Source organism: Pleurodeles waltl, chromosome 3_2, assembly GCF_031143425.1.
Source record: "Pleurodeles waltl isolate 20211129_DDA chromosome 3_2, aPleWal1.hap1.20221129, whole genome shotgun sequence".
Classification (NCBI taxonomy): Eukaryota; Metazoa; Chordata; class Amphibia; order Caudata; family Salamandridae; genus Pleurodeles; species Pleurodeles waltl.
This window is the reverse complement of record NC_090441.1, coordinates 42,916,245-42,941,850: the sequence shown is the minus strand read 5'-3', so window position 1 is coordinate 42,941,850 and position 25,606 is coordinate 42,916,245. Positions and strand designations below refer to the sequence as shown.

At 43.1% G+C, this 25,606-nt stretch overlaps 1 protein-coding gene across 2 annotated transcripts in view; it reads left to right on the top strand.

Moving 5' to 3' along the window:
- The window catches only part of LOC138286443 (ras GTPase-activating protein 4-like), a 386,898-nt gene that overhangs the window by 265,996 nt on the left and 95,296 nt on the right, over nucleotides 1–25,606 (top strand). For both annotated transcript variants that reach the window (XM_069226706.1, XM_069226707.1), the window contains exon 9: nucleotides 14,107–14,224. In XM_069226706.1, the coding sequence (XP_069082807.1) occupies nucleotides 14,107–14,224 (118 nt within the window). The remainder of the gene's footprint in view (nucleotides 1–14,106; nucleotides 14,225–25,606) is intronic.

Below are 25,606 nucleotides of genomic sequence, written 5' to 3'. Positions count from 1 at the left end.
TGTTCCTCTGGTGCCAAAGGTCTTTCTGCCAACCATCAAGTGGAGGCCGGTGCAGGTCCTCATGAAAACCCCCCACAGCCATGTGGTACTGCAATATGCAGGGGTGAGTGAGGTCCTGGGTGCTGTGCCAAGAGTCTTTGTATCTCTGGTGTTGGTTGGAGCATTAGTGCATTTCCCTGACATTGACCAACCTGGCGGGAACTTGAACGCTGGTGCCGATGAGTTCAGGTGGCAGCACCTGGTAGGTCACAAATAGCTATAAGCCAAAAAAGGTTAAAATGGGGACAATAATCTGGGCACACTGCTGCAGTACTACATTTCATTAACCAAAGATACACTTAGAAAGATATGCTGAAGAAATTATAACCTAATAATGAAGGTGAATTGAGAAGAGGTATTTCACTTTTCAAGATAGTAACCCTTACCTACTAGTAGGTGGCATGATTCATCATAAGGTTCCTCCTCACACTGGTTATCACCACTATGGCTACAACCGTGAAAACCAGGGGAGCTCTTATGAATGTTTTCAAAGTTAATATCCTTATGTGGTGGGGAATCCCACACTGGTGTCAGCCGGCATCAGTGGTCGAAGGAACCCTATGATGAAGCATGCCGCGTAAGGGTCGGGCAGTTACCATCATAAAAAGGCAAATACTCCTTCTTAATTCATCTTCACTGTTAGGTTAAAAATTCCCTTGCCACCCAAAAATCCACATCCCCCTAGCCCTAAAAATACCCTTGCCACCCAAAAACCCATACCCACCCCAAACCCTAAAAATACCCTTGCCATCCAAAAAACCATACCCAGCCTAAACCCTAAAAATACCTTTGCCACCCAAAAACCCACACCCACCCTAAACTTGAAAAATACCCTTGGCACCCAAAAACCCAGACCCACCCTAAAGCTCTAAAATACTCTTGCCACCCTAAAACCCATACCCAATCCTAAAGCTCTAAAATACTCTTGCCACCCAAAAACCCATACCCACCCTAAACCCTAAAAATACCTTTGCCACACAAAAATCCACACCCATCCTAAACCCTACAAATGCTCTTGCCACCCACAACCCATACCCAATATGCGTGCCCTAAGGTAGAAATTTAACGTGCACCCTTGTCACGCACTGCTAATTACCCCATGTATTACGTGTTACATCACTTATTACATTTTCTGTGCCATCCCTCATCAGCCAAGCTTGCTTGGCTGATGAGGGATGAGACCCCAAAACCAGTCCCAGGATACTTGTTTCGCGTCCAGGGAGGTCCTGGCTTGGCAGTTTGGGCTGGACTGTTCCCATAGGGAGCAGGGTCAAGACTGATTTCCATATGGCTGGATTCAAACTGGGATGACGTGGCAAGCAATGATGGATTAAACCCAGATCTGTGACCTGGGGTGGAGTGTTTGAAAAGGTTCAACACTCTGTCCATCATTTTATTTTGTGGTGTTGCTGTGTGTGCCCAGTGGCAAGGGTAGGCCCAGACGTGGGTCCCTTGCTCGCTGCACCACTGAATTCAAGCTAGACTGGTTGATGAGGGGTGATACCCCGAAACCGGTCCCAGGATACATGTTTTCGGTCCAGGGAGGACCTGGCCTGGCAGTTCAGCTCCATGACGGTGCTAGTGTGACTGGATACCTCGTTACAAATGGAGAGCCTTGATACAGTAACTCGAAGAGAGGCCTGATTGATGTTTTATAAAATTCCTAGTCTGCTTGCTTTGCGCAGTGATTTACAGACTGTGGCTGAAAGATTAAGTGGCTGTTGACATTCATTCATGCTACAGGATGAATTAATTTCACTTTTTTCAAGGAGCCAGCTGGCCCTTGATTATACTTATGATTAAGTCAGCATTCTCGAAATTGGATGAGGTTCCCAGTTTGCTCCCCAACTTAATGGAGATCACGTCTGATGAACATCCGCTTTCGAGGCTTAGATTGGCCCCACCCCCACATCTTGCCTGGTCGAAACGTCAACATCGTTTACAGCCTGGATTGTTATTTGGTTCCACAAAGGGGCAATCATGAATGATATAATTGCTACTTCATAGATGTGACTGTATCTCTGTTGAATAATACATGGATACAAACAGGCTATTGCATGAAGAGGATATAAGTAATAGCTGTATTTATTTTATTTTTCTCTTCTTTACCTATACTATTTTACACACAAGCACTCTTTCTCTTTTTTTGCGGAGCACCTTTATATGCATTAAATGTATTTATATCAAAATATAGAAAAGGTTATATACTTTTTAGTGTTTTTCTTGAGTGTGATGACTAAATTGATTACTAATGTAAGGTATTCTCTCCTGTTTTGAGAAAGAATGTCTAATCCCCTTTCTCTAGTTGAAGGAATAATTCAGCTGAGGCTCTTGAATACACTTCAAACCGTTTAGCAGTTCATTTTTTTCTTTTGGACCACTGTTGTTATGTATCATTGATTACCCAGGTTCTGTGGAGCAATTTTGGGTGACCCCATTGTTATGTAATGGTTTTCAACTTAAGCCTTAGCAAAATGTACTGTAATGAAACTAAAATGTTATGTATCTGTACTTGTTGTTATGAAAAGGCCTCTGCCATCCATTTGCTCTACTCCGCACCATACAAATCCGCAAAATAAATAAATACATTCGAGGCTGTTACATGGCAGACACCAGCATACATTGGTTGTGCTTGGACTTTGTGGCTAGCTATTCAGGCTGTCATTTCAAATGTAATGACATTATTCAACATTTGTGATGGTATTTGTGCATTTGGTAGTTGGTAATGGGTAGTTAGTGCATTTTCTTGGCCACCTTCTTTGGGCATTTGGTGGGTGTGCCTAGTCATATCAGGGCTGTGCCTAGTTATTTGAGGCAGAGGCTTAGCATTTGAGTGTATAATTGGACATTAAATTATGTCTGTCTCGAAAATTTAAAGCTATGCCAATGCATGTGATGGTTGTACCTGGGAAGTTGATGCCGTGCCTTTTTTATTTGCCGCTTTTTCTCACCATTGGAAATTATGTTTGAGCATTTTGCATATGATGCTTTGATGCCTACTATGGGAATGTGAAGCTGCTTAAGGCGATTTTAGGTTTCAAAGCTATGCATGCTTATACGATAATAATGATTGGGCATTACAGCCATACCTGGGCACTGGAGGCTTTGAATTGTGTATTGGAGTTGTACCTGAAGATATGATGATTATGTTTGGGCACACGGATGTTGATGGTTTAGGGGCATTTTATACCATGCTTGGGCATATAGTGCTTGTACATGAGTATTTGGGATTGTGCCTGGGATAGTTGTTCTTGCATATATGTTGATAGTACCTTGGCATTTGTGGCTGTCATTGGATGTGAGGTTGTACTTGTGAATATGGTTACTATCACCAGTTAGTGGTAAAATGTGTCCCTGAACTATCCGACTTTCACCCTGGTGGCATGTCAATATCCTGGGTAACTAATGGGTGGCAACTAAGTTATAAATCTATTTGGATTTATAGTGATATTTTGCTTGATAATTTGAGGCTGTGCCTTGGGATTTGGGGCTGTGCTTGTTTATTTGAATGTGCTGGACATGTGATGGAGGTGCCATTGTATTCCCAGACACAGTTATGCTCGTTGCACTAAAAGACTGAGAGGGGAAGGAACAACAGCGAGCTATTACATCCCGGTGCATGAATTTTAAAACATGAGACCAGGTAACCTGGAATCAGTTCCGGCTTCCCTGTTTGTCCTAATTGTGTGATCCTAGGCAATTATTTTATTTCAGAGAGTCTCCTTTTTATTTATTATTACATATAAAGTGCACTTTTAAATACTTGAGTTCAGGATGGGCACTGCACAAAAACGTCTCATATTTGATTTAATAGACTGTAATGTTGCTCCATCTATAATTAGAATCTAGACCTCGTTTAGGGTTTACTTGTTACTGACTTGCCTCCTAGTTCACTAGTGGCATTGTCGCTGGGGGCGAGCCATGGCTGTTTCTAAATAATATTTTACATAGGAACCCACCCCTCCACCGCAAGAAAGAAAGGGTTTTAATTAAAAAAATAAAGGTTTTCTATTTTTTACTAATTTCACACTTGTAAAGTGAGGGGAAAAGGGTCCACGTATATTTGTTCAGTTTCCATAGTCACTGTAGGCAACTTTCTTAAGCCTACCATGTCATTACGTCGACCCAAAGTGCAATAACATCATACGTGCAACAACAGAGCCATTCACCCTCATGGACGTCAATTCACCAAAATGTCTGGGGTAGCAGAAGTGACATCACGTGCCCTTTGACCTCCACTTTCACTCACAGACACACATGCACACAAATTCACACTTACACACACACTCTCTCGCATAAACACCCCCAAGCACGCATACACCATACATTTAAAAACATTTTTAATTTCCTCAGCTAACATGGAAGGGCTTATTTAAGCTAACTGGCCCTTTTTATTACACTAATAGTGAACAATATGTTATTATTCACTATTAGTGTAATAAAAATTAAAAAAACAAAGAGAGCAAGTCCCAACTGCCATCCACAAGGGCGAGCTTTCACCAGTGCTTAATTTGTGCTTGTTGTTTCCGGTGCGGAGCTTATTTTTCTGCCTCAAGCATTTACTGGAGCAAAAGACACATATGGGAAAGCCGGCGGAAGAGAAAAACAAAAAAGTGTTACAATAGGAGGAAGCAGAAAGCTGCAAGAGTGAGCTGAAGAGGCAGGGAGTGGCTTTAAATGGATTGAAGAGGCCCGTGATGGCTTCAGGATTATGCTGCCTCAGTGTTCCTGCTCGCACATTTATTTGTAGCAGCCAGGTGTTTCAGAGGAGGGCTTTGGGCACCGGCACGTTTTTATTTACAAAATAAGCACTGGCTGTCACTGTGTTCCTGGCACTGAATTTGCCACCTCTGAAGGCAGGGGTCACAGAGGCAGTGCCAAGGGTCGCAAATGCGAGCCCTGGCGACACCTAAATGACGTCCATTGTCACTTTGTCTTTGTAATATCGTCTCCTTCCGCTTTGAGACAATGGCGAAGAGACTGAGATCTCAATACCTATTCGTCTACAACATACTACCCTTGAACAAGTGGGTTGGGGAGAGATGTGGCCTCCAGGCGCACCCTTGTAAAAATGTTCTGACAAACTAAACAACGTTTCCTAAGTTCCATGCTCATTGTTTGACCACCTGGGTATGTCCTCTCTCCTCCCCTATGAGGCCTATCACTCATGGTCTTAGGGTGAGTTAGTACATACTGACCTCGGTGATTGAGTTCCTAACCCACCAAGGTTCACCTGTGTGATGTGCCAATCACAAAGTGCTGTGAAGATATCACTACCTGCGTATTTTACTGGCAGCGTGACAACTTTAACCATGTGTGCTGAAGCGGGATCCCAGGCAGGTGCGTGCAGTATGTGACCACAGGTGCCAGCAGGGGGGATACTTTGACAGTCTCTGATTCCCCACCTCCCCTTCATCCGAAGGGTGCCCTTCTTGAGGTGCGCTGACTGCACACCACCTTGGAGCAGCCAGAGTGCCTCGAGACATCCTTCCTGTCTCTGCACCTACATCTGTAAAATGGTCGGCGCCAAGGCAATGCCTTCCCTCCTTTTCATGGGGCCAGGACCACATGCCAAAGAGGACACTTTTTCTTAATCGGGGCCATGATATGCTATCATGCTGAAGACAGCACTTCCCTATCACTGTCCTACATGCACATGTATATAACAAGAATAGAAATAGGATTATGACAGGAAGGTGTTAATGAATGTAGTAAATACATTTAAATGAACGGAACGTTGAAATACTTTTAAATGAACTGCTGTGTTGCCGCCCCCTCAGTCGCTCAGAATAACTATCTCTTTAGGGAATTAGTAAGGAGCTGGGATAGAAAAGGCATTAAAAAGCCATTAAGCAACATCAGGTATAACACCAATTAATGTTCATCATTAGAAGCAGCCATGTGATCAAATCCTTTTTCATAGGAAGCTTTGAGGACAAATTAGCTAGATTTGCAGGTGATGGTCAAAGGAGAGAGGATCGTATGCAAATGTAACTAAAAAACAAGTTTTGGCAAAGCGAATAGGTCTCGGCTAAGGATTGGCATGCAAAAGCGTGCATCACGGTGTATGCGCTCAAATGGTGGAAATCTAGTAACAGGTTTTATGTTAATCAAAATCAACTCCCAAGATGACAGTGGGTGCATAGGTTCATTGTAATGCATGCCCACACATGCGATATCATGCATGTGCATGAATGCATTGTGACACCTGTGCCAAAATGCATGCTTGATAATGCAAAATGGGAATTTTTATTTACCATTCTAACATGGCAGGTAGCCATGCAGAAATGGTAAATAGATTAAAAAGAAGAAAGTGCTCACTGAGTCTAAAACTCTAACCGAGTGGCCTTGCATCACTTTTTAGCTGCTGGGCCCTTGTAAAAAAAAATTAAAAAGCATGGGGATCAGGATGGGAGCTGCGTGGGGAGGTGGGAAGTAGTAGTAAGAACAGAGCAAAGAGACAATGGGGGGCGGCGATAGCAGTTTAACACTGTGGGGCCCTCGTAAAACAATAATTAAAAAAAGGAGTGATTGAGAGGAAGAAAACACATGCACTCCCCTTCACTGCTAATACAACTGGAAACAAACATTGTCAATGCCAATAGGCCTGGTTTAAGAATGCACTATTAAGCCAGAATTTAAAATCGATGTACTTCTCCCTTCTGTGCTGCTGCCAGAGAATAATGCCATAAATTATCTAGTTATCTAAGGCATTTTAATAGCATTACAGTGGTTTGTGTGTGCCTCTGAAAGTTCAACCTCAGGTAGCTGGATAAATAAACAAAATGATCACAGCTGTGTGGAGCGCACACAATGTCTGTCCAATCAAACATGTACTCCTGACTCCCAACATGGAGGCGGAGCCAAAGCCCCTCTCCTGGTGGTTTTCACTTAATTGAGATGGAAAGCCATTCATGAGCAAGGAACTGACTCAAAGCCCACTTAAAATGAATGATATACTTTGGAAACAATAGGTCTTCCTAAAGAAAGTTAAAATTGACTGTTGCTGATATCTAAGAAATGACAAAATATTCCTCATTTGTATGTAGTTTTGTGTATGTGTGATTTAATGCGTGGGTCATCCACAATGGAACACATGACTAGAAGTAATTGTGTGTGTGTGTGTATGATCAGTACTATCCATTCACATTTACATATACCTGTTTGTATGCTTATGTGTGTATGTTCAATAATCTAACCATCTGGCCTGATTCTAAAATGAAATGACCATACAGTATAGTGATGAACCCATCTTACTCACCCAACTGTGATGATCTTTGGGGCTGAGAAATCCATCACGTATTCAGTGATGTTCAGGAATTTTCTTGGTGTACCCTGAAGGTTCTGAGATAATAAAACTCTATAAACATCTAGTCGGATGGTGGCAGTGACTGGAGGTGTGTTTGTTGCGAGACAAAGGTGGTCAGACAAAGTGAACATTCAATCATTGTCCTGTCCCTGTCACTGGCCTGTCTGTGACACCCAGGTGCTCTGACAACTAGTCTTTCATTACTGTATCTGTGCTGGGCTGAATTTCCAGGTGAATGGGGTGGGAACTGCAAATGTTTTTCTTCATAATAAGTCTTCCTTGGCTCCATATGGAGAACATCCTTTCCTGACACACCCTTTCCTTTCCCTCCTCCACACTCCTCTGTGATAAAACCCTTATTTCACTATAGACTTCAGAATAACCATTATCGCCCAATCCCATTTTCAGTTTTGTCAACAAGGTTTATGTGGATAAAACCTGGAAATTTCTCAAGTGTTTCAGTTACTTGCTAGAGTGGGTAGGACTGGCCTATGCTGGTCTGAAACATCCGTGTGTAGGTCCATTTTTTGGCTTACCCTGATATTAAAACAAATATTGTCTGCAGAAATCTCAAATCCATGCAGTCTTCAGTGCCTTGTAGAACACTAACACAGCATGTCTTTACAAGTTCAAAATAGACCCAATTTGCAAATATTGCCCACTTTTCTACCTATCTAATTCATTAAGGGGATCCTCTTTTATTTTAGAGGATAGGCCTGTTTTCAGTCCCAGTCCAACCATGTGGTAGAATCCAGTTTGGGACCCAAAATATTTATGTTGAGTCATGGAAGTTGGTTCCAGGTACTAGTTGGAAGAGCTGCTTATAAAATGTCAGTTCCTCATTAAAAAACAGCAGAAAGACTGTAAACTAGCAGTGCCTGTCCATTCGTTTTTGCAACTTGTAGCCAGAATTGGGGAATATTTACAACCATATTTTGAACCACATTCTCCTCTTTCCAGATGTACCTCGCCACCAGAGATACAGCCAGGCATGGACTATGCTCTGAATATCACATAGTTTTCAGGGTTGCCATCAATGGTGCAGCAGGTGCAATGGCTGCAGGATCCTGGGGTTTTGGGGCCCACTGTACCCAAACAATGGCTGTTTTTCACTTCCAAAAGGGATGGGGCCATTTTCCCTCCTTGCATTAAGGCCTATGGGTCCGTTGCTGTGCCACTGTTGGTTTCTCATTGTCACTCTGCCTTGTTCGGGCTAAGCTTGATCTGAACTGCAACTGCATAACCATCTTGTTCATAGGAGGAGTACTTGCAAAAATATTTATCTTTCTATGCTGTGAAACCCTGCTAAAAAAATAATAATAAGCAAAATATGTGTTTTTGTTTGTCCGAGCATGTGAAGTAACATCTTTAAACTTAATTACACATTTGTGAGAATAATATGGGTCTTTAACAAGTGTCTGCACTGCAATAGGTCTCGCATTTACATTGCAAATGCATAAAAGGACTTTTTTGCCATATTAATTGGTCGACCCTGTCGCATATTTTGGTCCTTTCTCCCACATAATTACTCTGGCTCTGCATATAACTAAAGGCCTAGGAGGCCTACTCGAACATTTTTTTAGACGAGGCACTTAAAACACAAACTACTCCCAGGTGTTAAACATATTTATTTGGCACTTGGTACAGGCGACATTGCCCGAGAGGCAATAAATAAATAATTGTACTCCAAGAATGCATGCTTACTGGGTCACTGCCCCTTTACTGGAGTCTGGGGTGTCGAACAAAACGCCCATGATTTTTCACACCCTTGAGGAGAGCCATCTAACATGATATTAATGATCCTCAGTCAGTCTTGAACTGAAATATTAGTTGTAAAACATTGACCATTGTACAGCAAAATTTACTGTAAGCTCTCCTCATGGTTAGTTTTATAAATACACACACACACACAGCTCAAGTTTCACAGACTCAAACATGTGTAGTTCATGTATTCAGGTTTCTGCTTTGTATTCGCAGCTTGTATCACATTCTAAAAATAAAACTACAAGTCACAGAATGCAAAGCAGAAATATAAACTAAATGAGCGAATTATGTTTTGAACTATGGAGTTGGACAACTCTATGAATACTACTCCAAGGGCTGGTTTCCAGCTTGTATCACATTATAAATATAAAACTACATGTCACAGAATGCAATCAGAAACAGAATACTCCAAGTGGTGGCTTCCAACTTTACGATATTGCAGTTGGAATGCCCTCTTAATTAGTAGTGTATCACAGCAAAAAACATAACAAAGCCAGGATTTCAGCACCTTACCTGACTGTTTTAATCACGGACTTCAGCTACAGGTTATGATCTGGGCCTGGCTGCCTTCACAGGGTTTAGAAGGGGACCCAGTGTACAAATTTCAAAGGTATTTATTAAGAAGTTCACTAAAGTTGTAATGCTGCGCTCAAATATATAACTCATTATTCCTGAAGGCCCAAAAAACACATCATAAGCTTTGAAGTGCTACGCAGTAACATCGCTGCTGCTTGTAAATGTTAAAGCACTAAATACTGAGGCAATGTAATTTTAAAGCCATATCGGGCCTATATATTCCATGTCCAGCCACTCCCGGCCCCTTTTGCTCACTTACAGCTGTTTTTTGATTTTTCCATTTGTGAAGCTTTTCTGTTTAGAGTGCATCTAACGTAAAAACGTCAAAATAACTCTGGTTATTAATGTTCTTTCGGGAGAAAGAATGTACTTTTGTCTAGTGGAAGCTTGGACTCATTATAAGGTAGTGGAGAGGGTTAATGTACCTGCTGCAAAGAACGTGAAATTACAAAGTGCATATAATGTAAAAATGTAAAAATAACTTTGCCGATTAATGTTCTTTCTGAAGAGAGAATGTACTTGTGTTTAGTGGAAGCTTGGACTCATTATAAGGTCGCGCAGAGGGTTAATGTGCCTGCTGCAAAGAACATGTGCTAGGCAAATTACAAAGTGCATATAATGTAAAAATGTAAAAATAACTCTGGTAATTTATGTTCTTTCTGGAGAGAGAATGTTCTTTTGTCTAGTGGGAGCTTGGAGTCATCATTAGGTAGTGCAGAGGGTTAATGTCACCGCCAAAACAAACCTCCACGAGGGACTAAAATCCATCGCCGATTGGATGAACAACAGTCGCCTGAAACTCAACTCCGACAAGACGGAAGTCCTCATCCTCGGACGCACTCCCTCGGCCTGGAACGACTCATGGTGGCCCTCCGTCCTCGGACCCCCACCCACCCCTGCCAGCCACGCAAGAAACCTCGGCTTCATCCTGGACTCCGCCCTCACCATGTCCAAACAGGTCAGCGCCGTCTCCTCCTCCTGTTTCAACACCCTTCGAATGCTCCGCAGAATCTTCAAGTGGATTCCAACAGAAACCAGAAAGACGGTGACCCAGGCCCTCGTCAGCAGCAGACTTGACTACGGCAACGCACTCTACACAGGCATCCCAACCAAAGACATCAAACGCCTCCAACGTATCCAAAATGCCTCCGCCCGACTGATCCTCAACATACCCCGCCGAAGTCACATCTCCCCTCACCTAAAGGAACTCCACTGGCTCCCGGTAGACAAGAGGATCACCTTCAAACTCCTGACCCACGCTCACAAGGCACTTCACAACACCGGACCCTCCTACCTCAACACCAGACTCCACTTCTACACTCCAACACGTCAACTCCGATCCGCCAACCTCGCCCTAGCCATCGTACCCCGAATCCAGCGCAAGACATCCGGCGGCAGATCCTTCTCCTTCCTCGCCGCCAAGACCTGGAACTCTCTCCCCACATCCCTTCGCCAGACCCAGGACCTCCTCGCATTCAGAAGGCTCCTCAAGACCTGGCTCTTCGACCGCTAAACCAGCAGCGCTCCCCCCCCCCCTCAGCGCCTCGAAACCCTGACGGGTACATAGCGCGCGTTATAAATACTATGATTGATTGATTGATTGATTGAATGTGCCTGCTGAAAAGAACGTGTACTAGGCAAATCACAAAGTGCATGTAATGTAAAAATGTCATAATAACTCTGGTGATTTATGTTCTTTCTGGAAATAGATGGTACATTTGTCTAGTGGAAGCATGGAGTCATCATAAGGTAGCGCAGAGGGTTAATGTGCCTGCTGCAAAGAATGTGTACAAGACAAATCACAAAGTGCATGTAATGTAGAAATGTGAAAATAACTCTGGCAGTTAGTATTCTTTCTGGAGAGAGGACGTAGTTAGGGGAGAGCCAAAAGAAATGACTCTAATTAGGTAACAATGTGAACAATGTGACCAGCGCACTTTTTGCACTGTGAGCGCCGTGGCCGCCATGAACGGGAAGGGGAGAGACAAAAGGAAAAAGTAGTTTACCCACGCTGAAGTTTATCTCAGTCATGCAGTTATCCATGTAACAGGGTCAGTCTGCAAGGCGTTAACAAAACCGCCCCAAGGGGGGACAAGCGTAAAGCATATACCAATGACATCAAGGGATTTTTGAAAGGCAAGCCCACAACGAGTAAAAGTGATGGGCGTGGTTAAAAGCCCACAATACATACAACAGGTTGGAAAGCGCTTCGCGCTCGACCTTAAAATATCCTAACACTTGATTAGCCAAATAACATTATCAGTATCACTATATTTTTATACCATACAAATATCAAGCGCTTAGATTATTGACATTTTGGTTGCAAGACAACAATATTGTCTCTGTACATTCAAGGATCGTGTTTAAGGAAAGTGGCCAATTCAAGATAGCTATTTATTGTCTGGTAGAAAACCAGAAAATTACTGAGAGGCAACTTGAGTCTGCATAAAAGGTGGCCAGTGAGTCATGTCTGCACCAGTATGTACTCCGGCATGATGCACAAGAGATCACCCTCTACTGACTCAGTGGATGAACACCTAACCTACAGCTGTCTGTCACACCACTCCCACCCACCAGCGCTGTGAACTCCCCCCGCCTCCCTCTGTGACTCTCTCCCTCCTCTCACCAGCTCTCCCAATCCCTCCCACAAGACTGCTAAACTGTGCTTAGCCACCATCTCCACCCTGCTTATCCACAAACCTCACGTTTAAGGAAGAGTTAAACCCAGAGCTTGAGTATTAACTATAAGTGTAAATGGCTAACAAGGGAATCTTTAGAAAAAAACATTGTTATTGAATTGAAAACGAATTGCTTGTCCACAAAGAGACAAATAGAATCAAAGTATTTATTCAAACGTCCATCAAATTTTCATACGAATAAATCTGAAGAAACAGGCGTACATAATGATTAAATTATGGAAAACACTCTAGTTTTATACATATAATCAAGGGGTGCATAGTAGAAAAAATGCAAACACGCATTCCCCCACCCTTGAGAAAGATAGAAAGAACGACGGGTAACACTGATGGGCATCTTTTAAATCAGGGTAGTTCAGTGCAATTCAGCCTGTGTGCTTTCACCTTAAGGTTCTATAAACATTTAATTTCAAACAACGTAACTAAACAAACTTGTTTTTTCACATTTTTGGTATGTTAGGCACCTTTGAATGTTGCTTTATTATTGTCATGGGTATTTTGTTAAATCGTACACATTTTTGCGCTTTGCCCAGCTGACTCGTATTTATCGAGCCTACCTGTGGCACAGGTATGCTGGATTTGCGCCAGAAGGCTGACCGTTTCTTACTTTCTTTCTGAAGTCTATCAACTTTTAGGGCCATATGTACGAGCACATTTTCACATAGACATAGTATGGGGAAAACCCTTTCGTGCATCTGGCCCTTAGTGCGGTTGGATAGATCTGTTAGACACGGTGGACATCTAGTGGTCGACTGTATTCTTACATTGATTTAGCATGGTAAAAGATCAAAATAAGGTCCTTTTTACGGTTTGATCAGGGCCAGCTGAATTACGTGGCAGAAAAGGACCCAATTATGCTGCAGGTGTGACTACGTTATGCGGCGAGAAAAGGCAAATAATGCAGCAAATGCGCACGTTTTGTAATAGTATTCCTGCATTTTTTGTTATTTTTACACCTGGTAGCAGTGTCCGAGAAAATAATTCACCCTAAATAGTACCAATTTAACAACCAAATACAGCAATAAGCAAATGAAAGATGACAAGGCAACCTTTGCGAAAAGCCTTCCGGTGAGCAGGAACCCGAGTTGATATATGTTTTGTACCTTTGATGCAATCGAGCGAATTTAGGGACATTCATCCTTACAAGGGCGCCTCGGCGGTAAACATTCACCATCAGGTCTTCAAGAGGCGTCTGAACAACCAGAGGGTCCAAGACCTTCATGGCGACCCTCTGGGGCATATTAAGTCCTAATGGCAAAACCACAAAATGATAAATCAGAGAGATATCTGGCAATATGACTGTAAATTAACCTCCCTGACCTCAATGCTCACTGGTGCAAAATGTGTTTGTAACCATGTCCCTTATTGTGGGCAAAGTAGCATGTACCAGAGTAGAATCCACTGACATCAGTTCTCCTCTCACCTACTCAGATGTTGCACCTACCACCATTTTTCTCAACTCATTCTGATCATTTGTAGAATGGGAAAAACAGAGGCAAACATGATAGCTTTTTTTTTATCGTGAGGGCAAAAAAGGATAAAATTGTGCAAACTTTGGCGCACAGCTGAGCTGCACTCAGGCAGTGAGACAATAATCAGCCCCCAAAAAGTTGTTGTTCTTCTGGGTGGATTTCTTGGTGGTAATACCACCTCTCCGAATCTCATTCAAGTGCCCTTGTACTACAGTGTGCTCTCTTGACACACCTTTGTTTTTCATTCCAGAGGTATCTTGGGGTCATTGCAGCTGGAGGTCCGACTTCGAGATGAGACGGTTCTCCCTTCACAGTACTATCAACCTCTGGTTCAACTCCTGTGCCAGGAAGTCAGAGCTCCCCGCAAGGTGAGTGCCTTACACTGGATTCTGGGGTGCATTGCCTGTCATAGGGCCGATGTAATTCGCTCACGCCTGAATGTAGGGTAGACTGCATGGTTTGTTATCAGGTGTAATATTACCTTTGTCTGTGGTAGAGAATGTCTAAATACACAAAGTAAGGTGCACGAGGCTGTGAGTCCTTTGGACGTAGCATGCAAACACGATGGTAAACCTTTTGAATGTAGCCCTCCAAGCGTAGGATGGCAGTGCCTAACGCTAGTGGAAGTACTCAAGTGGTTCCTCATTTTACAGAGTGTTCACTATTGACAGCTACTGCAAGTCACCATGAAAAGGATGGTTTGGGTAACTATAACTGTGATTTGTTTAAAGAGTGGTGGCTATCCTGCTGTAAAAACAATTTGCCAGTAGCCATCTCTGCAATACTTTGAGTGTGGCTTCGGGCCACGTTGCAGCACAAAAGCAATGGAAGTGATAATGTCCCGCAGATCACAGATCTTTGCGACACTTGTGTCTTGATTTTGCTGACTCTTGGTGGCTATCGATCCTGTTGATTATGGTGCCTGGGCAAACCTCCCGGCTCCTTGCATGGATTTAACAGCCCTGACAATCAAGGGATAACATCCTACCTCTCTACCCATGTATTCAGACTGCCACATCCAAGTAACAGGAACTCCCAGTAATGGACGGTGTGCTCAGACACCCTCTCATCTGTAGTATTCAGCCTCTATATGGAGCCTCTGGGAAGCTTCCTCCCTAGCAGTGGAACTGCAAGCGTCAGTATGCCAACGGTACCAGCTACTTGTGAAACTGTGATCAATATACGACATCCTGTGTCTACAAAAATGCACCGTCCTCATCTAAGCTTGGAAATGAAGCAACTACCTCAAGCTCGATCCACTCAAGACAAAAACTCCATACTCTTCAGAAACAACAGACAAGTGGAAGCCTAGCACTAGTTCACTACCTTAAATCCATATGTATTCACCTCAGCTTATTGACATTGCGAATCACTTGGCTTTTTTATCATCAGCAAGTTTTCTTTTCAGATTCAAACTGGCCATAAATCTCTGACAGCTTGGTACAAGCTATGACTTCTCTAAAACATAAACCTTTATCCTCCCAAATATGACTTCAGAATGAGTGTCCAAATCCTGGTCCTCTCCCATCTGGACAGAGGCAATGCCAATCATGTCAGCCATACAGATTTAGGCATAGGCTAATGCTTTAGTTGAAGCACTGCCGTACCCCCATTTAGCACTGTGGTGCTATGTGAGTCAGCCAGCCTGATATAATTGCTACTAAGCCTGTCTGAATGAAACCTGAGTGGTTCAGTAATCTAGTCATGCTAATTCTCAGATTCTGTGATATGAATTTAGCTAGTACTTCGATGTTCATGTTAACTAGAAAGTTTAACAAGTAAATTTAACTCGTGGTATTGAAATATATGTCAATATTGCTTTCTACATTCCTAATGGTACCCTAAATTTTTCGACACAATATTTGAATCACTTGTACAATTCAGCACTCGAGTGCCAAGCAGCGCACCAAGATGGCAGCACATTAGTCGAGCTGCACAGCCAGAGCCCACATTGCAACACTACACTTACAGCCTAACAGCAATTTTTTGCCATCGGCACATTGGGGTGATGGATCAGCACCACTGGCATCCAGCGGCATGGGTGCAGTCCCAGTGTGAGGATGGGGGACCACAGGCCAGAGGAAGGCCTCCCGCATGGTGGCCCGCATGGAGGCCCGACAGAGTGGAGAAGGTGTGCATGGGACAGCTGCGCTGTCCTGGGCCTCGGAGTCTGGAGCACCAACGACTGTGCCTTTGGCCTGCCGGCGGCCTATCTAGAATTGCCCTTCAGGGTTTCCTGGTTGTCGACAGGCTGCTGGTGGCAAGAGGGCACAGCAGGTCAGGCCTCTGCTTCTTCCCACGGCACTGGGGCCTCACACAACATTGCGGAGGCGGGCAGTGATGAACAGCAGGGCCACGCTGGAACACTTAATTGCACCTCGCAATATGGGCAGGTATTCATGACTTTACTCATTTGCATGTTTTCTACATTGCATGCCCAGAGCGCTGGTGAACTCTGTACCCTTGGGGGCCCTCTTTCATGTGCTGCTAGGTGCCGTACCATCTCGGCAACTGAACCTACAGGGAGGCCCTCCCAAATGTAACCCAAGCGTACCAGGGGTGGATAAATCCGTGAACTATTGCTATATTGATGGCAGCAGACATAGGCCATCACTGACACTTGCCTCTGCAATCCCTGCCTGACTCCCCTGACTGTAGCAGTCTTTGAAGCCGAGCAACCACACTGATCCTCTCACCATGGGCAAAACAGACACCAGTCTTCCTTAGTATTTGAATCTAAGAAACCAGCCCAGCGTTGTAATCCTGATGACTCTTAAGGCTCTGACAGATATGACATGGCTGAAAGTGAATCCCCTTCACCAGAAAACATTAAATCACTTCTAATAGATATGAAGTCCAGACTCACAGCAATAGACCTCAAGATAGATTCTCTGATGCAAAGAATGGATGACATGCAGGATCAGCTTAAAAAGTGGCACGCCCTTATCGCATCCACTGTGCAGCGGATTCCCGACTCGGAAGACAGCTTTGTGCAGCAATCCAAAACAGTTAAAGAGATGCAGGAAAAACTCCACCACATATGTCTAAAAAATGAAGATTTCAAAGCCAGATCAAGAAAGAACAATGTGCACATATTGGGCATCTCAGAAACCACAGCCTGGGGCCACACTGAGGACTATGTTGCAAACCTGTTTCTTTCACTCCGGTGTCAATAACTTCTGTAAGTCTTTTGTGATTGAGAGAGCCTACCAGTTTATAGCTCCTAGACTGATTCCGGGTGCACCACCACAACTAATAATTGCAAAATCCTCCACTACAGAGATCAAGACCAACTGCTGCATCTAGCTCGGGAGGCCAAAGAAACATACTAAGAGGGAGTGCAACTGTCTTTTATTCAAAATTTACGCAAGTGGTGCAGGATGCTCAGAGGAAATTTCTACCTGCAAAGAAGAGGCTGCAAGAATGAGGTATTTCCTACACCATGTTGTAACCTGCCAGGCATAGGATCACTTGGAAAGGCAAAACTAAGGTGCTTTCTGACCCTGGAGATGTGCTTTCCTTTCTTCAGCACAATGCACTGCCCCATTCTGCTGGTTCACCCCATTCGCAGGCGGACCTTGGATAATTCATGGATGAGGCTGAGTGAGGAAGGTTCCTGTTGGGCTATCCTCCCCTGGCTGTCTGGGACAGTTTAATGCTTGTCTTGCTCACTTGCTTGATACTGTTGACTATTAAACATGTTCCAACAGCTATGTGCTTGACTCTGTGTGGCCCACCCAAAGATACTGGTTGTTGAGATAAAATCCATGTGCTAAAGTTTTTGTTATATATGCATGCCGTATTCTGTTGCTTAATTTCTCGATAAGTTGGTATGGCAGCCCCGTCTTTCTGCCGTTGCAGGTTTACCCTTGGTTATATAAGCTTGCTTGATTGGTGCAACCTTGCATTCTAAGAGGCACAGTGTTTGAGGTATTCAGTGGGAAGTTGGGTTCCCGTGTCATTGGGTGGTGGGTTTGGGGTTTTCATCAAAATGTGGTAGTGTTCAATTTCGTAGACTCTGTTGCAAGGCCAAAGACTGCTATGGTTTCTACCTTGCGGACACAATGTTGGTACAAACATTATGATGGATGGTAGGGACAAGGATCACACCATGCTCAAACTAATCACATGGAACTTAAGAGGGCTCAACAATCCTAGGAAACACAGACAAGTACTGGCTTACTTAAATAGATATGCAGTGGACATTTGTTTTTACAAGAGACACACCTGCCACCTAGACAAGGGAACACCTTCGCCTCAATGTGGGGTACACACAGATGTTTTTCCTCATAATCCTCATACTCTAGAGGGACGGCCATTCTTATTCGCAAATCGGTTCCCTTTCAGTATATTAGAACTACACTGGATCCGGAGGGCAGATTTGTCATTTTGTAAGGTCTGGTCAATTACACTCATATCACACGCATCAACACATATGGTCCAAATTCGGACTGCACTAAGTTCTTCCTTACTGTAATGAAACATTGTGCGTCGGACCCACGTACCATTATATGGGGATGTGATCATAACATTGTATTGCATCCGGCTTTGGACTGGTCAGGCACTAAGGCTCGGGGGTATTTCAGGGGATCATTTTGATCTACTGGACCTTTGGAGATCAACATTCCAGATAAGCCGAGAATACACATTATCAGTCATCAGTCCACAAGTCCTCTTCCTGCATAGATTTCTGGCTGGGATCGTGAGACGTGGTAGGCTGGCTTGGGGAGATACACCATCTTCCCAGGACCTTCTCAGATCATTTAGCTGTACTACCAAATATTGATTTGCCTTGTGAATGAAGGCAGATATATTTATGGCACCTTTCACCTAAGAACCTCTTACAACCTGTATTTATAGAAAAATACCTTAGGTTATCGGAAACTAATTAGAGGTAAACAGAGGCATCAACATGATGGCCACCCTATTGGTTGCACTCAAAGCTGTTATCCAAGGGGAGTGCATCTCTAAAGGGAATAGGAATTTAAAATCCACTAGAGCCTGCCTTAGCAGCTGGGAGAAAGAACTACACATCCAGGAGAAACAATAGTATGCCTTTTGTCCCCTATAAGGTCTAAATTGGGGTTTTCAAAGGAGGAGGCACACAGGAAGTTAAAATTCCTGGGCAAATACATATTAGTGCATCTATACGGAGAGGGAGCTGGATCAGAGCACACCCTTGCATCACTGCTCAAGTCTTACTGGGATGCTTGTCATATCACTCACATACTGACAACTGAAGGCCGCAACATACATTCACCTGCTGGCATTGTAGATGCTTTTGCAGCATTCTATAGAAAGTTGTACACCTTCAAGCTGCAGATCGATGCCCCTGCTATACACTCTTATCTAGAGAGGGCTACTGTGGCATGGCTAGTGCAATGTACTAAATCAACCGATCACAGTAGAGAGATCAAATCTGTGATTCAGCAGTTTAAGAACGAGAGGGCCCCGGGGAAGATGATCTCCCTTCTGAATTGTACTAAGAATATGCAGAGGAACTCAGTCCTTTGCTTCTGGTGGTATACAAGGAGGCATATGAGATAGAAACTCTTCCTCATTCCATGAGAGAAGCACTTAATATAACTCTTCTTAAGCCAGAAAAAGCCCCAGAGAGATGTGACTCTTATCGCCCTCTATCTCTTATAAAAGTCGACAGTAATATTGATTAATCTTTTAATAGTATTTTATAAAGCGCAGGCATGACCATCAGATTATCATTGCGCTGTACAAAGAGAGCTGATGAGGGTTGCAGTGAGTACAAACATTGGGCACTTGAGATATGCTATACATAGGGTTCGTATAGTAAGGTATAAAACAATTGAATATAATATCGAATAGGATGAATAACAGCTTCACAAGATATCTTGTGTAGAGTTTGAAGAGAAAGGGTTGAAATGATAGTATAAAATTGTCTACACCAGAGCAGTACGCGCTCTATTGGTGACAAAAATGCAAAAACCCAGCACTCTCAAAACAACGTAATTTATGCATTGTGCTGATATGTTGTGGTTTAACCTTTTGCATTGCAGAGTTCAATCCTGAAAACTTATTTTTAATATGCTTACAAATACTGTTCCTTTGCAATGTATTGCTGCAGGTTTTCAGAGTGTGTTAGGGTGTGGCCCCTTTCCAGGGCCTTCCAGAGACTTTCCCTGCAACATGCCTGGGCGTGGTTCTGGGCTGGGCCAAGACTCTATAAAAGAGAGCCAGCCCAACTCCCAGTGCTCACTATTCAGAGGTCCCGGTGCAGAGCAGCAGCTTCTTCCTGAGCTCCTGTCCCGGCGGCCTATTTGGATCTTCCCGTCTTCTGCCCTTCATCCATCATTAGTGATCATTGTTCCAGGCGGTAAGACGGTGGTTGGACTGTTCCGACACCGTTATGGAGAATTTTCATATTCTTGGTTTAATTCTTAAATGAGTAACAGATTACTTGCGCGGTACCCTTTCTTGACATTTATATGGTATTTTACAAATAGGCAAGACTCGCGATTTGTTTCATAAAGGTTTGACTTTGTTATTCATTGCGTGCTACCATTTCTTGACATTGGCATGGTGGCTTAAGAATCGGCAAGATGCGCAATTCGTTTTATGGTGTTTAAACATTGCTGTCCATTGCGCGCTACTATTTCTTGACATTTACATTATGTTTTACGAATTGACAAGGCGCAACTCGTTTCATGAGGATTTAACTTTGTTGTTCATTGCGCGCTACCATTTCTTGACATTCACATGGTGGCTTAAGAATCGGCAAAAGAAGCGCGATTCGTTTCATTGTACTTTGATCTTGTTATTTATTGTGAGCTGTTATTTCTTGACATTTACATCGTGTTTTACGAATCGGCAAGACGCGCGATTCGATTAATGATGATTTGACTTTGATATTCATTGCGTGCTACCATTTCTTGGTATTTTACATGGTGACACTCGAATCGGCAAGACGCACGATTCTCTCCTCGAGTTTATTTCATGTTGTTTATTGTATGCCACTATTCTAAGATATTTATTATGTAATATTCGAGTTGACAAGTTATGTGATTTGTTTCCTAAATCCATATTGTGTTATTCATGGTGTACAATCCTTTTATGGTGTTTACTATATATATATATATATATATATATATATATCTGCAATATGTGCAATTTGTGTTGAAACATTTTAAGAGTACACAGAAGGCCAGAGTTTCTAGATGCAATATTGTATGGTCCTAGTATACATTCTCAAAACAGGATTTATATGATTGGTTTAAAATTTAGTCAGAATGTTTTTTCTGATTCTCATGTAAAGGAAAGTACTTGAATAAGAAAGTTTTCATTTAATTCATCTTGATTCCCCTACAGGTATCCGGCCATCTTGAAACTTAGTCATTTTAAACTTAACTCTTAGATTGTTCATGTTTTCAGAGTGACTAGGCTTAGAACCATAGTCTAGTATTGATTTCAGGAGATATAATTTTCATATAGTGTGTTCTAACCTTTTTCTTACTACAGGTCTCCTTACCAGCTGTTCCCTTCCTAACCCCCTCTTCACCTCTTGAACTCTCTCAGTCTCTGTGATTTATCTATCAGAGTCTTGGAGCTGTTCAGTGGTGGACGTGTTGGGAACGTGCACAGACCCCGAGGATCTGGTGACTCTGACAAAAATAATGAATATAGTGGATGACTGTAGAGAGTTCTCTTATGAAACATGTTTTTACAGTATAAAGGCTTTAACTTCTTTCTTGAACAGCCTGAATGAGGTATTTGCTCTCAATGCAGATGGAAGGGAGTTCCATATTTTTGGGGCAGATCTGGCGAAAGTGTGACCTTGAATCTTTTATTTGAATCTGGCTGGTTCTAATATAAGAGATTTAGCACGTCTAGAGCCTCTTCCACCTCCTGATAGCTTGATCCTATTCAACATGTATTTTGGACCAAAGTTGTGTAGTGCTTTGTGTGTAATGCCTGTGTCTTTCAGTTGAATCCTAGCTTCAACTGGGAGCCAGTTGAAGGCTCTGAGTGAAGGGGAAATGCAGTCATAACAACGTGTGCCTGTTAAAAGTTTTTCTGCTGCAGTTATTGTTGCTTTCACTTGTGGCTAGGCTGGCTTTCGGTAGACCTATGAACGTACCATTCCCATAGTACAGTCTTGAGAGCACTAGAGATTCACCCACCGTTTTGGGGTCTCCAAGTGGCATGAAGAGTTTTAGTTTTCTTAGAATGGGCAGATGTAGGTTAGGGCTTCTACATGCAGCTCATATGTAATCTTGCAAGTTAAGTGTCGAGACGGGGCCACTCACCTGAAAAGCAGGATGTCTGCAGGGGTGATGGTATGCCCTGACCTCCTGGAATACCTCTCTGCACTTCCTGGTGGACACAGAAACCCCGGCAGGTGTCCCAAAAGGAAAGGGGGAGTGGAAGAGAAAGAGAAAGAGACAAAACACTGCCACGTCTTGCCGGTCCAGCCAGGCACCCTGTATCTTCGGGGGGCAGGCCGTTGTTGACAGAGTGATAGTAGAGTTAGTGCACTCAACTTCCTTGAAACTGAATCTCTCTTTCTGATGTGGGCACGGGAGCGGTAGAAGAACACCGGAATGCTCCAGCACTTTTCTTGGATAATAATAACTGTTGGCAAAATTACTAACCCTGCGTTACCAAAAACCCAAACTGAGTACCATAACAATAAGTACTGCGACACTAGGGCTGGCTTCACAGAGATTCACTGTTGCACACTTCAATTAGAAGTGTGGTTGCACTATCATACACAAGAAAGACAAACAAGGGCATTAATTATATCACGTATAACTTTCCTGCATGCATAGGGTTAAACTCAAAGGAACAAAAACAATCCAAGAAATACAAATGTCCACTCTGGGATCAAACAGTTAGGGTGGCACAGTTTGGTTTGGTTTCACTGTGCGTGTGAAAAACCCTTCAAAAGCAAATTCCTCAAACCTGAAACAGAGGCATGAATGACACAATTGAAATCCAAGAGTTATGCTATTAGAGAAAGAAAAGTCACGTAAATGCTCTTTTAAAATTGCACTGTCACTTTTTGTAGTACTTGAGCTCAAGCAGATTTCCTGAAGCACATTTAGGCAAGTAACTACAATAATAATGTAGAATGTTCAGAAATGCATTTGTCTCTTCAAGATAAGCACTCTGCCAAAATAGGAGGTCTGAAATACACCAGCTGTTCTAGGAAAGCGCAGCGCTCAAAGAACAAACTCCCTGGAGAATACTAGTCACTTAGCTGCAGTTTTTTCCGGAGGGCTGGAGGAATGTCTGGTGTCAGCTGGTACAGGAACAAAGAAAATAATTGCCTCAAAAGTCCTGAATAAGAGGATGACAGTAGGGGATGGACTGCCAAATCAGCATCAGGAAGCAAAACAAAGCCAAGCAGGGAGGCATGCTTCACTCTGCTATTTATAGCCAATCAGGAAAGCAGTTGAGTTTCCACATGTGGATGAGTCACCACACCCGATTAGAAGCACATGTCTACACCACACCCAATTAGAAGCACGTCTACACCTGCTCACATTAGCAAACAAGCATTGGTAAAACAAGCAGTGATAAAACCAATTGTGTAACAAAGCACATTATGTTTACTTAGAAACATGAAGGTTTAACCAAGAACAAAGATATGATTTAACCCTAATCCCTGGGGATACTGACCGATTACCCAGGAGGCATCTTGGGGATTCCTGACATTAAGAGTCTAGTATGATGCCTAGTGATTTTATGGAGTTGTAGATGGTTGGGGTGCAGTTTAGTGAGTGGAGGTTTTGAAACCACATTTGAGGTTGTTGCGGTCTGAGAAGTGGGGAGAAAAGGAAATTCTGGCTAAAGTTTTGGATAGCAGATTCCTTCTCCTTATGCTGCAAATGGTGCAACCGGATCAATCCGGTTTTATACTGGGTCAGTCCACGGCTGATAACCTTAGATCACTCTTTGCTCTCCCACATCAACTGTACTGTAGCCTCAAGGTTGCCGCCGTATTCCGCAATGCCACAAAGGCATTTGATATGGTTAAATGGCCCTGAATAAGATTTACTGGGTAGGGCCATGATACGATGGATTCAGCTCCTCTATACTGATCCCATGGCTCAAGTTTGAGTCAATGAAGGGCTATCCCCTGCTTTTATGTTCAGCAGAGGCACCCACCAGGGCTGCCCTCTCTCCCCCCTACTATTTGTCCTGACTGTGGAGCCTCTGGAATGTTTCCTCCAGGAGTTTCATTATAGGCGCAGGATTAACCTGGGCTATTGGTATACGTTACTATCCATGTATGCAGATGATACTTTGTTAGTAGTGCAATCTAGCCCCTATTATAGATGAGATTGTACAATTCGCCCATTGATTAAAGTCTATCCTAGTCCCACACATGAATGCTGGTAAGCAGCCCTCACTGTCATACCCTATGCTGTGGCAGACGGAACCAGACCACTACTTAGGACTGCTATATCATACAGATCCATGACAATTCTCCTAGAGAATTATTGCAAATATCTGGATGGGCTGCGGGCACGAGTCGAGCACTGGATATCGCTCCCTCTGTTCTTGGCAGGCAGACTAGCCCTCATGAAAATGATAATATTGCTGTTACTCTACAGGTTTCAAAACATCCCTGTTCTACTAAACAAGGTCTTTTTTAATCCACTGAACTCACTCATGAAGATTGGCCTGGGCGAGTCAGCCTCGCTTGAGCTGGAGTAGATTATGCCTGCCTTATGATAGGGAGGGTGTTGCTTCCCACTTCGAGGTATATTACTTGGTAGCCCAGGTTCAGTTTATGCACTACTGGATTCATAACAGCCGAAAGGCCCCACACCTTGCACTGGAGTGGGCCAGATACACCTGATTCCTACTCAAGAAGCTCCCTACCTCCAATTTGCTAGACTAACTCAAGAGATTCACATGCTGGGATGCACAGCCTGGGCATTGTCTAGGCTTGCTGCAGTATGTGGCGTCACTGTGATATACTCCTCATCCATACCTCTCAAACATTATGGCCATCTTGCAATAGACCGCTCTTCAGCTCTGATAACTCATCTCCACCACAAACGTATCACTACACTGGGTGACCTATTTCATAACAATGAATTCAAACATTACGGGGAGTATTTGGGGAACATAGAGTCATGGACATCTTTATGTATGGCACAAATAGTCATGCCACTCGCAAGGCTGACAGAACATTTCAGTTCAGTCTCAGACATCAGTTATGTCTTCTGCTGATATTGCTGCTAAAATATCTTACACATACCAGTAACAGCATCCTCTGTCCTGCAGGTAATAACAATATTAAATGACGCTCTAACAAGACTGACTGCTCTCCCATCACTATAATATCTAATGAGACAGTAATTTTTTCCACTTCACTTAGCCAGTATAATTTACAGGTCAAATAGTTTAAGCTTTTCTGTACAGTCATGAGTCATTGAGCTTTTTCTGTGAGTAGTTATGTATTGATTCTGACTTCTGTGGGACTCTTCCATAAATTTACAGATATACAACACCTTCATAGAACAAAACAGTGAATCAGGATCTTTGTAGAGGTGTAACAAATAACTTAAAGTCGAACAAGAGCTCCTATGGCATCCCAGACTGATGGCAAATCATCATTTCCCATACTCTTCTGGAAAAAGCAGGCAATCGTGTTCTCCTAGGTTGCAAACAAGTTCAGAATCCTCCGATAGTCCTTGATTAAAAGTCAATTTTTTTCTCCAACAATTCACTCCAAGTTAAGTTACAACTAAGCGTCTGCATTA